The 14,062-nt window shown below is 41.6% G+C and overlaps 1 protein-coding gene across 1 annotated transcript in view; it reads right to left on the bottom strand.

Annotated features, from left to right (window-relative positions):
• DIP2C (disco interacting protein 2 homolog C) overlaps positions 1–14,062 on the bottom strand; it is a gene marked incomplete at both ends in the record, with an annotated part of 317,089 nt that overhangs the window by 141,740 nt on the left and 161,287 nt on the right. The window contains one exon of the mRNA XM_084280380.1: positions 871–942. Within this exon, the coding sequence (XP_084136506.1) occupies positions 871–942 (72 nt within the window). The remainder of the gene's footprint in view (positions 1–870; positions 943–14,062) is intronic.

Here is a 14,062-nt window from a genome sequence, read left to right as displayed (position 1 = left end):
ACCATAAAGGCAGGATTTTGCAAAAGAAGGAGGAAACTAGTTCCCAGGCCTGCAACAAAAACAGGGCTCAGAGGACAGCCAAGCTCAAGTGGAGCCTCCATAAGGTGACTGAGATGCCACGAGCATGTGGGACACAGCCCTCTGAGGGCACCACAAAATGGAGGCCTACACCGATACCTCTAACTATGTATTCAACTTCCCGATCCAGTGCCTCAGAACTGAAAGAATTCTGAATCAGAGTTCTTACATGCATAGGGAAAAAAAAAATCAATTAAGAAATACACTATTACATTTAGTTTAAGATATTTTTACACCTTTTGGACAAGTACATGCAACCCATCCCTCAACACTGAGCGCAACTACCGATGAAGGATTGGTTGCTCATGTGTTATAGGACAAATTGAACTCTAGGGATGTTACTGGTCTCTCTAGTGTCTTCAAAAAAGAGAGGTTTGGACAGGAAACCCAGAAATGGAGGAAGATACAAAGCTCCAAGGTTCTCTTCCGCTCTTGCATACACCTCTGTCCAGAAAGCCTTCCTTGGCCAAGGTCTTATTTAGTTAGGACATCACATTTTCCTCTGTGTTTCTGCATTACTTTTAATAAACAATGCCTCTCTAACGAGGCTGGGCTGATCTTATTTTCCAGACATGACTGCCAAACCCACACCAAAGTATGTAAAAAATGTACACACACATCAAAGCGGACATATATATATAAAAATATACATAAAATGGATGGAATAAGCTTTTTCTGCATAACAATAGCTTTGTTTCTGCCACATACACTTCTTCAGAGATGCAGCTTTTTACTGTGGCAACTATCAGTACACTTGACATCTTCATATATCGCAAGCACAGACACACATACCGGGAGGCTGTGGCAGGTAGGCCCCAATTAATTTTGATCTCTTCTTTTCATATCCCTTCTGTGTGATGTCACCTGCCAAGAAAAGAAAAGAGAAATCAATAAGATGTGGATAAAGGCGGTGTCTAACTGCTTAAGAGCAGCACCATCAGCTTAGCCACCATTGCACTGTTTGTCTGTCTTGACAATTATAATGAACGAATGAAAAGCACAGTATGATCATTCCACACAGAAAAAAACCCTCATTTACACCAGAGCCATCCTGACAAGTAAAAACCCAGCCTTGATTTATGCCAGCACCAGAGTCCAGCAGCAGTTTTAAAACCATTTTGAGATGCTGTCACACAAGCTTTCAAAAGCTACAATGACCTTCATTAGGTTAATAAACAATGGATTATATAGAGTGCGTGGGCCTGTGGTGGCTGGCAAAACCCATAGCACTGATTAGCATTTTCTATCATTAATGGGATTTTTCTAATCAAGCACTAAGGCACAAAAGACTTGAAACTGCTGCTATATCATTTCTGCAATATAAATGATTTAGCTGATTTCTAAGCAATACTGAGAGGAACAAACCCAAGCCAAAACAAATCTACCACTGATCCACTAGAAAATAGTAGGATAAAGATTCTTTGTCTGACTTTCCGATCAAATCTAAATAAGATAATTTTGAAGATAAATGCTTGAATTTCTTAAATTCAATTAATACACAGCCCTTCACCGTGCCTGCGGTCTCCTCAGGTAACTTTTTCTAATATAAGGATAAAACAATACTTTTCTTTATAAAGTTTCCTAAAAGAAAGCGATGGGAAATAAGATACTTAGAACTGAACATATACTGTCAGTCTATTAAAGTTAAGAAGAGGTTTGGCACTGAAGTTGTGATACAGTCCTGGCTCTGGAAACTTAGTTCTACCTTTAACAGTCACAATACTTGTTTGAAAATAATTCAAATATCCAGATTCTTCTTTCCAAACATGTGAAGATGTGCACACACACACATTTAATGTCTCTGTATTAAATTCAATACAAGCTACTTCAGATGCTGAAGAGTCACAGGTTTTTACAATTACAAGGTTTTAAAAATAATCTCATACTCCCTGCTATTTCAATAAGCATTATCTACCCTTTCTAAGACCCATCAGGCAGTTGAAGTTCAGTTGCAACACTGGACTTGTATGTTTGTAAAAGGTCTAGGGATTAGGTGAGCAGAACCCCTGAAAAGAAGTGGAGCTTTGGCACTAAACGTTAGCTAGATACATCAACACGTGTCTGTTCATGCTCTTCTATCCCCATGTTCAACCTTCACCTAAGGAGACCATTTGCCAAGAGGACTCATACTCATTTCAGTCCCAGCCACTCTGGTAAATGGATGCTAAATTAGCACCAGTGGGTACAGAGAGTGTCCTGTGTCTCAGCCTGAAATCAATAACTACATGAAAACACCTTCCAAAGTTGGGCCTCAACGGAAAACCTTTTCTTGGGGATGGTTCCAATAAGCAATAAAGAGGCAAAATTCTCCATGCCTCTCTGCCGCTGTCCTGAGCCAACCTCTTGCCCCTAGATAAAAAACAGTGCTTAAAATAACACCTATCCTCTTTGTCACCACATCTCAAACTGCTCTACAAAAGGAGTCAACTACATTATCTGTGGTTTTAAGTGAGGAAGGTGAGAGTGAAGCACTTCAAACGACAACCGTCCCATATTTATTCAGGGAAGAAGTGGCAGACTTGGCAAGAGGACCTGAGCTTTTAAAGTATAAACCCACTAACTCTTCAAGCACATTTCTTCCCATTTTGAATACTTCTGGCATGTGTTCAAACTACTGGAACAGGCTCCCTCTCTATTGTATTCATCAGCTTCTCACAAACCAGACTGCAACTACAGACACCACTTCAATAAAATATTTTACTGAAAAATATTGCTTATTTCTGTTTTAAAATTATAAAATATGATTTATTTTTTCTTTTAAAATTTTGCTAAACAAATCACCATTAATCTCCTGAGCTCATCAATACCAAATCCTTGTTCATTCCAGACACATCCTAATTTGAGGAAAAAATTGATTTTATGAGTTAATTGTTGTTCTTAAAGGAGAACAGATAAAGCCTTTGGAGAACCACAGCTCCACTGTGCCATGTGCAAGTTGCCAATGCCATTTTAAATAGGAAACCATTAACAACAGGTGCTTAACTACTGGTTACTCTACTGGTAACTATTAGTTATTGGTTATGTACACACACAGTAGTACATACACATACAAATCGGTATCAAAAGCTACGCATTCCAGACATTGCTCTTGGAACTCACATCCATTCCTACACTACACGTTTCTTCTAGTTTCTAAACTCACATTGTCCTTAACAGGAAGAAATGCAGAGGACAAGCAATTTCCTTGACACCAAAGTGGCAAAGATAACTATCAAACGTGACCTCCTGTCAATAATGTTTTCATTCAAATCAGTACCCAAACTCATGAATTCCAGCATGTAAAGGAATCATTCTAAGAAGGAACAGTGGCAACTCCTTTCCCAGTCCACTATCTCATAAAAAACAATTTTAAAAAAATCACCTATAAAATTATTTTCTGAGACAGCTTAGCATGAAAATATTTCAACTTCCAGGAACAAACAGCAAAATCATTTAGAATTATCACTAATCTTTATATAATCATGTCCATAATCACCCTGGTAACCAACTCTAAAAAGCATGTAAAAGCAGAACATAAAATCATCATAATTTTCATTGCAGTATCACATTACGGTTCTGAGGTGGAAGTCAGTCAAGTGTATCGTGTAGTTTTATTTATCAGGATTAATGGTGTTTGCATTCACTTGTGTTTTTTCAGGTAGACTGACTTCAGAATATAAATAATAACTGATTAACCATTAAAATATTATTACAATATATGCAAAACTATTGCATTTCAAAGCTTGTGCTCATTGTGCAAGCTTCTAATATATAGTAAAAACACCTCACCAAAAGTAAAGTGAGTTTAAATTCTCCTCTTATCTTAAACTACCATTCACACCTTCACTCAGTTTTCTAAACACAAAGCCTCTGGTCTGTGTCCTTCATTCCTTTCCAGATCAGTGCAGTAATTTTACAAGTACCACCTGAGGAACAAACCCCTGTCAGTCCACCTAGCTCATGTTCTTCCACAGTACAATACTGAATTTAGGCTTGGCATTGGAGAATATCAACAGGATTAGAGGAACTACACTTCCTTGCAATGAGAGTAGAGGATTTTTGCTACATTTTTCTTTTTAATTAACCCTTCTTCTCTTGAAAAGCCACCAGAATCTCGGGGCTTTGCTTCATGCATTCAAACTCCACTTCAAAAGACAAGAACCACAATGTCTTTTGAGCAGACAGTACGTGTTGGGTTTTCTATTTGCTACAGAACAAACTCTTCAAGCCCCTGCAAATTTAGACCTCCTAATTGTGACACTCTCTAGATTTCTTCTCGTTACACCTTTGCCTACTCTTGAGTGGTATTTCCAAGCCATACTGCAACACTGCCAAGGAGAACTCCTGGACACAAGGCGGTATGAGCAGGGGACAAGGTTGGCAGGGGGCTAAAGGAAAAGGCCAGGCTGCAGATGGAGGGATGATGGAAAGACTCCAGCACTAAGGGCATGCAGGAGGGGAAGGAACACATCGTCTCCCTGGGACAAGACACCATCCTACAATGTTGGGCAGCTGAGAGGTGGCACCTCCATTCAGCATCTCCCTGCAGGCCTCTGCCTGCCTTTCTCCTTCCTTGGCTCTCACCCATTCCCTGGCCGTGTCTCTGGTCCTGAGCACTCTGCCCTGCTCTGCTACTTCTCAGCTTCATACCACGGCTGGTCCCAAGGCCCTCCTCTCCTCCTCCTCCTCACTCCCTTCCTTCCAGGCTGCATTCACTTCACTGCACCCAAGCATTTCAGCCACCTCTTTACACTGGCACTCTCCAGCTTGTTTTCCTCCAGACATGTTGCTCTTTCCTCCTCACCTCCATTGGCAATTTGTCAGGCTTCCACCACAGAGGGTCACAGATGTGTACTGTGTCTCAAGGGTAGCGGGGTACAGCAAAGCACAAGCCTGAGATCTGAACCCACAAACAGTAAGCAAATTTTACCCTGATTTTTTTCCCTATCCGTATTTAAAATGGACGGTTAAGGACTTTCTGAACAAGAGGCATGGAGTACACTGATCCTCCTTCCACATAACAAGCCCATTTCTCATTTTCAGTCTTCCAGAGTCTCTTCAGGCACAAGAGGGGAAATGGCAGTTCTGCAATGAAAGGGACAGCACCAATGAAAGACCATCCAGCCCTCCAAGGAAGAAGGTTGCCTGGCTGAGCTGAGTGCAAGCTTTGGCACTCGGTAAATCAATTGCCACCTCTGTAGCTGTGATTCATGCCCCTGTTTCTGCAGCCTCCCAAGCAGTGGATGGCAATGCTCTCCTACACTGGTGCTGGCAAACAGGGGGTCTGTAGCTTTATTTAGCAAAGCTGTGCTGCAGCGTAAATTCTTTCAACCGCGCTCACCGCAACTGCCACTGTTTGCCCCATACCCTCCATTTGCTTTGAAAATTCACTGCATTTTTCTCCTGCCTTCAACAGCATTGGATTTCTGCCTCTTTACAAAGGCGACGGGGCAAAGCCAGGGGAGGTGGGTCAGAGCAGCGTAAGCACAGCACACACACTCCTCACAGGCGAGGAAGGACTCTGGGTAACAGAGAGCCCCTCGGGATGTTCCACAAGGCACTCGGAGGAGCAAGAAATGCCCACAACTGTTGAAGTCATTCCCATTATCCCATCCCCTTTCCTGGCCCCTCCATCCATTTATGTGTCATGTCCTAGACTGATCATGGCCTTACACCTTAAAATGAAAACAGTAAAAGGGCACATTTTAGGTCATCAGAAGAATATTGACTTTTTAACGTTTTGTTGACGGGAAGGTTATTAAATGTGAAAATGCTTCACACATGACAAACAGCTGTACAGGGCCACCCTTCTTTAAAGCATTCCCACTTTAATAGAGGAGAGAGGTTAGAAACGCTGGTACCACAGACAAATAAGGTGCTGTGCTACTCTCATGAGAGTAAAAAATTTCTAAGGTGATATAGTGTAAAAGTTTCCCTTTCAACTGAAATACATATTAGCTGATCTATTACCACTTCCTGAGCACAAACATGTCCAGCCCTGAGGGACTGCTACCATGGTATGAACGGAATCTATTCCACCAAAAGATAACTGGGGAAAAAACCCTAAACCAATCACACAGGGGAGAAAAAAAACCTAAACCAAACGCCAACACAAGATAAATGTCACCAAATCTTCCTTTTTTTTTTTTTTTTCCTCTGGAAGATGCCAGTACTTTTTACCCATCTCAGTCTTTTAGGGCACAGCACAGGTGAAGAGCTCATGACGAACACCCCGACTGTAATCCCCTCATTTAGTGCAGTGAAAACTCCATTTCGTGTTCAGTGATCCTGAAGCCCGACTGATGCTGCTGGTTTCCACCACACATGCACGTTTCAAAATGAAATTTCAGGCCAGGACTTTGAATTAGTTTAAGGCACTTACGGAAAACTCCGCCATGGGAAATAACACGATCAATAACTCCTCTCAAACACAGACTAACTGAGAGCTCGCCGGTGAGTGCCTTTCCTTCGCCCATGATTTTCTGCCCTCTAAAGATTCAATTTTCTGTATGACTTGTTTATTGCTGATGACTCAAATTCAGTGTCAGCATCTTGGCAAGAGGGATTTGAATGAAACAAAGCTCCTCATAAAGAGAAGCGTGACTCATTTACTTCTCCCACTCATGATGCAGACAGCCTCCCTGTCTGGTCTCCCAAAAATATGCCAAGGGACAAAGGATTTAATTTTGGATGGTGCGAGTACAGAGGTACCGAAACTGCACAAATGGATCTCATGATATACATGAACACAAACATATGTATCAGGAGCCGTTTTCTTTTCCTACGTCTTTTTAAAAAGATCCTTAACCTCAGCAGTGCCTTAGAAAACTACTCAGAACTGCAACGAAGAAACAAACTATGGCACTGGGCAGAAAAATTAATGGGATTCCACCCTGGCACTGCAAACAGAACTGTAAATTACAGCAGTGCTCAAGTGCCTTTAAGGGGAGCATGCTGCAGCTTAAAGGTTTCAGTGATAATTTTACCCACATATAGATGAATTCTGCACTCCCTCCCCCCCAGAATACATTTTGTTCCTACATGTTGCAAGCAAGGCAGAAAATGGCTGAATTTCAATGACAGATAAGGAAGAGTGTTCCATGTGTACTTTACAGCTTATAATGTTTTCTGAAGTGGCTTCTAATTCAGGAAAAAAAATATTTGAACAGATTATGCTATTAATAGATCAGGTGAACTGTATTAGCACTGCTGAAATAACAGATACAAGGTCTTTTGAATTTTGAAAGTCTTCCTATTCTAAATAAGTAACTTTCTTCCCATTCTTTTGATAGATAACATATGTGTTGTGTGGCCTGCTAAATTATTAAATTAAAATTCTGCATTTTTAAACAAATAAGTGAGTAGTAAATCATTTTACATAGAGGACATTTTTTAGTATCTCCATCTTGAATCCCAGAGGACCCCTTAATGAGTCTCCCCACTTACTTTGTGGTCTTAAAGTCTTCAGCGCATCCTTCCGATACCAGAAATATGTTTGGGCTTCAGGAGGTAGAAAAAATTTTAAAACCCCACCAAAACCTCCTTCAAAAGGGAACCCAAATCATGTAACTGAAGCCAATGAAGACAATCCTGTGGATTTTCTGACCCAGAACTTCTACTGTTCTGCTGAGCTGTCTACCAGCGGAGCTGCCAGCGGCATGGCAGCCGGCCAGGAGCTGGTGGTGCTGCTGGGGACCCCGCTCCTCCGAAGCCGCGGGGCTGCGTGGTCCTCGGCCATCCCGGAGCTCCCCCAGAACAGAGGTTTTGTGCAGCACTACTTTTATGGCCTGGATTATTGTAAAGTAAACAGAGGCTGGTTGAACAGTGAAGGTTTCCATTCTCAGTGTCAAGAGTTTGTTTCATTATTTAAAGCTTTAACGAACACTTTATATAATGAAAGCAATCCTTGCCATTTTTGGAATTTTATGGCTGTTAGGACACTTCATAATGTTGTTTTCCTTCCTTTATTGCTTTATAAGGCTTATAGGGCACCCTGGAAGTGTATATCCTTTCTGCAGCTGCTGGAAGCTCATCTTTCATCTCCCCACTCACTTTCCTGTTGCCTAGGAGGCATTTGCCTGTTCTAGTTATTCTCCCTGTTCTAGTTATTCTCCCCATCTCTAACACAAACCGCACAGAGTCAGATCCCGCTCGAGATAAAAATAAAGTACAACTCTGAAAAGCGTGCCCAAGGAAACATTCCTGATAAATGTCATTTAACAGACAGGCTTTATAGTTCAAGTTTGAAACGTTCCACACAGAAAGATAATCACAGCACTTGTCATTATTGAGAATTTACAGTTCAGAGCAAACCAGACATTTCAATCAGTGCTGGACTGCACTGGGTACTGCGCACACTGAAAATGTCCTGAAAAAACAACCAAGAGGAGAAGGAGGAGGAGAAGGAGGAGGAATCCTGAAGGAGGAACATGTAATAGATGCATGGAACCAAATCGAAAATACATTATCCAAACCAGTCTGTAAGCATATTTCGTCCTCAGGGCACAAAAATATACCCAGGCTTTCCAAAAAAGTAAAAACCTACAATGTCTGTGTGAAATGGTAAGATTGATTAATAGGGACATTTCTTATTTGGCCACTTCTCCAGGAAGCAGCCTATAAAAATAACTCCCCTGCTTGTGGCCTTGTATTATTAACTATTTTTTCACTACTTTGGCCACCAGTAAATTTAACCCAAAAAGTCCAAATGGGTTAAACCTTCTTGGAAGAGAATGCAAATACACTAAAAAGCAACAGATTACTAAACCCATCATCCATCATTTTGCTTTCAGTGTTTTAGTGCACCACAGTATAATTGCAGAAAGGAAGGAAGGAAGGAAGGAAGGAAGGAAGGAAGGAAGGAAGGAAGGAAGGAAGGAAGGAAGGAAGGAAGGAAGGAAGGAAGGAAGGAAGGAAGGAAGGAAGGAAGGAAGGAAGGAAGGAAGGAAGGAAGGAAGGAAGGAAGGAAGGAAGGAAGGAAGGAAGGAAGGAAGGAAGGAAGGAAGGAAGGAAGGAAGGAAGGAAGGAAGGAAGGAAGGAAGGAAGGAAGGAAGGAAGGAAGGAAGGAAGGAAGGAAGGAAGGAAGGAAGGAAGGAAGGAAGGAAGGAAGGAAGGAAGGAAGGAAGGAAGGAAGGAAGGAAGGAAGGAAGGAAGGAAGGAAGGAAGGAAGGAAGGAAGGAAGGAAGGAAGGAAGGAAGGAAGGAAGGAAGGAAGGAAGGAAGGAAGGAAGGAAGGAAGGAAGGAAGGAAGGAAGGAAGGAAGGAAGGAAGGAAGGAAGGAAGGAAGGAAGGAAGGAAGGAAGGAAGGAAGGAAGGAAGGAAGGAAGGAAGGAAGGAAGGAAGGAAGGAAGGAAGGAAGGAAGGAAGGAAGGAAGGAAGGAAGGAAGGAAGGAAGGAAGGAAGGAAGGAAGGAAGGAAGGAAGGAAGGAAGGAAGGAAGGAAGGAAGGAAGGAAGGAAGGAAGGAAGGAAGGAAGGAAGGAAGGAAGGAAGGAAGGAAGGAAGGAAGGAAGGAAGGAAGGAAGGAAGGAAGGAAGGAAGGAAGGAAGGAAGGAAGGAAGGAAGGAAGGAAGGAAGGAAGGAAGGAAGGAAGGAAGGAAGGAAGGAAGGAAGGAAGGAAGGAAGGAAGGAAGGAAGGAAGGAAGGAAGGAAGGAAGGAAGGAAGGAAGGAAGGAAGGAAGGAAGGAAGGAAGGAAGGAAGGAAGGAAGGAAGGAAGGAAGGAAGGAAGGAAGGAAGGAAGGAAGGAAGGAAGGAAGGAAGGAAGGAAGGAAGGAAGGAAGGAAGGAAGGAAGGAAGGAAGGAAGGAAGGAAGGAAGGAAGGAAGGAAGGAAGGAAGGAAGGAAGGAAGGAAGGAAGGAAGGAAGGAAGGAAGGAAGGAAGGAAGGAAGGAAGGAAGGAAGGAAGGAAGGAAGGAAGGAAGGAAGGAAGGAAGGAAGGAAGGAAGGAAGGAAGGAAGGAAGGAAGGAAGGAAGGAAGGAAGGAAGGAAGGAAGGAAGGAAGGAAGGAAGGAAGGAAGGAAGGAAGGAAGGAAGGAAGGAAGGAAGGAAGGAAGGAAGGAAGGAAGGAAGGAAGGAAGGAAGGAAGGCTTTTACCCTATACACTGTGATTTTCTCCCTTTTGACCTGGGTTTGCCATCAAGTTTTTGTGTTTCAGATTGGTTATGATATTCAGGAATTGAAGCGTTCCAGCACTATCTAAACTCATTTTATTTTACCCTCATGTGGGTTAAAGACATTACATTGATATAAAAAATAGGTATTTAGAGCAGTTGTACCATAGTATTAGAAAGCCTAAATGTCCAAATGTCTTCCCACAGTTTTTGTAAAAATAGAACCAATTCTGTGGGGAAAAAAAAAGAGAAAGCCTTCATGCAAATGCAAATTTCCACATACTTTGACAGCTGGATGCAAAGCAGGAAAGCCCGGATTTCTCAACTACCAGGAGGGAAAGTGAAGCAGGAAAACACTCCTTTTCAAACAATTAGAAGCCGCTAATGGTTGTGGAAGGATATTGAGGAGTCCTAAGTAGTTGAGAACAGGGACTTGAATTACCATAATGACTATACTGAGTGACCATAATGTCTTTAAAAATGCATCGCTTGGGAGCCCATGGAGCTCAATAATCTGGTTTCCCCTTTTAGTGCACACGTTGTGTTACAGGGCACATACGACTTAACACACGAATTAAACAAAAACTAATCATTTATAAAGGGAAATATAAGTGTCTTCCGTGGCAATATTCACATTTTTCTGTTGAAATTCTAATGCTGCAGCTAATAAGCGACTTGCTCCCACTGAATACAGCCCCTGAATTGCGGGCTCTGTCCCCAGCTTTCAGGAACTACTAATGCCTGTTGCCCACCAAAGCCTGATGCGCCCATCATCTGCCACCGCATTTCCAACAGCTGAAACACAACCCTACCATAAGCTCGGAGTGCCCAAGCATAATTAAGGTGAACCATGTTATACGATGCTCAAGGCAGCCTCAAGACATCTACAAGTTCTGGTAACCAACTCTCCCAACAACCCAACCCACACCCCTGTCACCAGTAACTCCGGTTCTTTTCTCAAGCTTCCCAACAAGAGTAAAGTAACTTAATTTCCTGTGAAGAAAATCTGAAGTATACAAACACCATCATTTTAAAAGCATAGAAAGGGAATGATGACCTCAGACACCCAATCCTGCTATGCAAGAACAGCAGGGCAAAGTGAGCACCCTTCCTCTGAGTGACGAGCGCTCCAGCAACACTGAGCAGCTGCTTACATCTTGTCTCTCTCAGCAAATTTTTAACTGTTCTGTGCAAAATAAAAATACTTTAGAGTTCCCTTCTTAGAATGCCCTCTGAGAGATGGATTTACTGGCGAGGTGAGATGCTGCTTCAAATCTCTGGAGGAGAAAGGGAATTTAGTTTTATGAGCTTTAACACATGCATTAAACAAAGGCATCTTCTCCAGTTGTATTTAGACAGGCTGGAGATGGTCCAAAGCACAGAATAGGTCACCTAAATTTTCCAACACCACACCTCCTTCTACAGTATTTCCTCTTGGCTTTTAGTTATGTTCTTGCTAAAATGGCTGTGATGGACCCTAGTGTTATTTTACCTGGGAACACAGCTATCATTTAGCACAAGAGCACTTACAACTTAGAAAGAGTTGCCATTCAGGTGATTCAGGTGTGTCTTACACATCTAACCAACATTCTCTGACCCATACCCAAATCATCCAAATCCAGTACAAAACTGTGTTACTTTCTCACTGTTGAAAAGTAATTATTACTTCTAGACACAGAAAACATCACACACAGAATCTATTTCTGAACTATAAACCCAAATTTCATGGCTCAGAACTTCACTTCAGCACAGCAGACACCCGCTGGGAAGCAGATCAACTGAACCCACTGCTGACCGGTGAGACACAATGCTGCAGCTGCACACGGAATGAAGGGAGCAACCTGAAGGTGATGCTTTCACTGAAGAAGCACTGTGGAGGGAAGGACCATACTTTTATTTATAAATCTCACTGCTCATTTTCACTTGAAGAAAAAGTGACCCCTCATTTTACTAACCTTATCTTTCAGGAGGTTTGAAAATGTGTCAGACAGGAACACGGCAATTTCAGATGGGCTCCTTTTTTTATTTATTCCAAGAAGTTACAGCATCTTCTTTAACTTTTTTTCATTTTTTCCTACTGATTTGTATCTCTTCAACTTGAAATAATTCTTTTCCCTTTCACCCTGTACCACAGGCTTTCCTGGTCTCCAAGCAGACAAACTTCATGTGCCTACAGAAAGTGAGTTACCTTAAAAAAGCCAGAGACCAGGCAGGTCTTGTACAACATACCTCACCAAAGGTAGCTTGGGTTGCATTGTATCAGGTTCACCATTTACCTCCCTGTCTTTCACTAAATTTCCTTCAAAGCGCACCTGTAGTATTCCCCTCCATTAAAATCAGACATGTGGATCCAATCAACTTTTCTTCTCACTCCTAGACATCATTTCTAGTCATGACTCATAAATCTCACAATTCTATTTATTATTTGAAAATTAGAAATTATTACCAGTGGACTTTACCCCACCAGTATTTTTGCTTTTAATACTCCAGTTATACTACCTAGTTACCTACTTCAGCAAATCAAATTGAGTTTTTCTTCTGCTGTGACTAATGTATAACAGCCACTATCCAAACGGTTTCCAGAAAGCTAAAGCCTTCCCAAATGGCACAGTTCCTGGAGTTATTTATTTTCCTTCTAACCTGGGATAGCTAAATATTCACCACAATTAATTTGCAATTCAAAGAAAACACTGTTCAGGTTTTAAACCAAATCTGGGCCTCAAAACTAAGGAAGATGTATGCAGAACAAATTGTTCTATCTCCAATTATAAATTTTAGAATGTGTCTGTCCTGGTAATGCGGAGTAAATGAAATCTGTCTCTGGTCTCAGGAAATAAAAAAAAATTAATCCTTATTTTGCAGCCTGCAAATGCAATTTAGGCTGATATTTTAAAATACATTTTGTTGACAGCTTATTTGATCCACCAGCCAGATAGGATAAAACGAACAGCTATTTAAAGGCACCCGCAATATGTGAGCTGCGATACATGTTAATAAGGTACCCAGATCGCTTCATCTTTTCTAGGCAAAAAAACTACATTTGCAAACTGTTGGTAGCATAATTTCTGCATGAACCTAAGTCCTGAAATTCCTCTCTTAAAAAGACATAACCTAAAATGTATTCATATCATTTTCCCACTTTGTTCCAGAAGGACCTCCAGCAGCAAGATGAATTAGCATCATCTGGTTACTCAACTCGATTCCAAGCATGTTACTAAAGAACAGAAAAGCCCAAAAGCAGCTCGTTGTTCTCCTGTTATGTGGGCAAAGGGTTTATGAAGCACTAGAAATATGCACCCTTTGACTCAAGGACTTCCATTACCCAAAGGCTGACTCAGATCCTAACTCTCTTAAGCCTGCAAAACAACTCCAAAGGAAAAATAGTTGCATGCCTTCAATTACCTCACGAGGTGATCGATGTCCCTGTTCTCCACAGCTTTCACAATATCTGACAATTCCATTTTTTCCCTGCTGTAGCACCTCCGAAGGCTCCTAAAGGTCCAGGACATTATTACAGACCTAATGTGACAGCTCATACTGATGTTAGCACACAGCAGCTGTTCTCATCGGAGGCATTGCCCTCCAGTGCCTGTGAAATATGGCACTTGGAAATCCCCAAATTCCTTCTAGGTCCGAGGCACACACTTCAGTGCAGTTGGAAAATCAGATTTCCATACTCTCATTCTTCTTATTTTGCATTTCCAGCTTACAACTACTCTTGATCAAGCTGTAGAAATTTGTTGCAATAAGCCAGATCTGCAAATATTTTATTTTCTTCCTCAGTTCTGAGTTCATAACTTATAACAAAGTCATCTTGTGATTTCTGTAGCTTTTTCCCTTAAATTTCAACAGTAATAAAATTTTGCAAACCCAAAAGTATCCACTGCTTTCACATCTTG

Source organism: Gallinula chloropus (assembly GCF_964237585.1).
Source record: "Gallinula chloropus genome assembly, chromosome: 2".
Taxonomy (NCBI): domain Eukaryota; kingdom Metazoa; phylum Chordata; class Aves; order Gruiformes; family Rallidae; genus Gallinula; species Gallinula chloropus.
The sequence above is the reverse complement of the archived record's forward strand: the minus strand, read 5'-3'. Positions and strand labels throughout refer to the sequence as shown.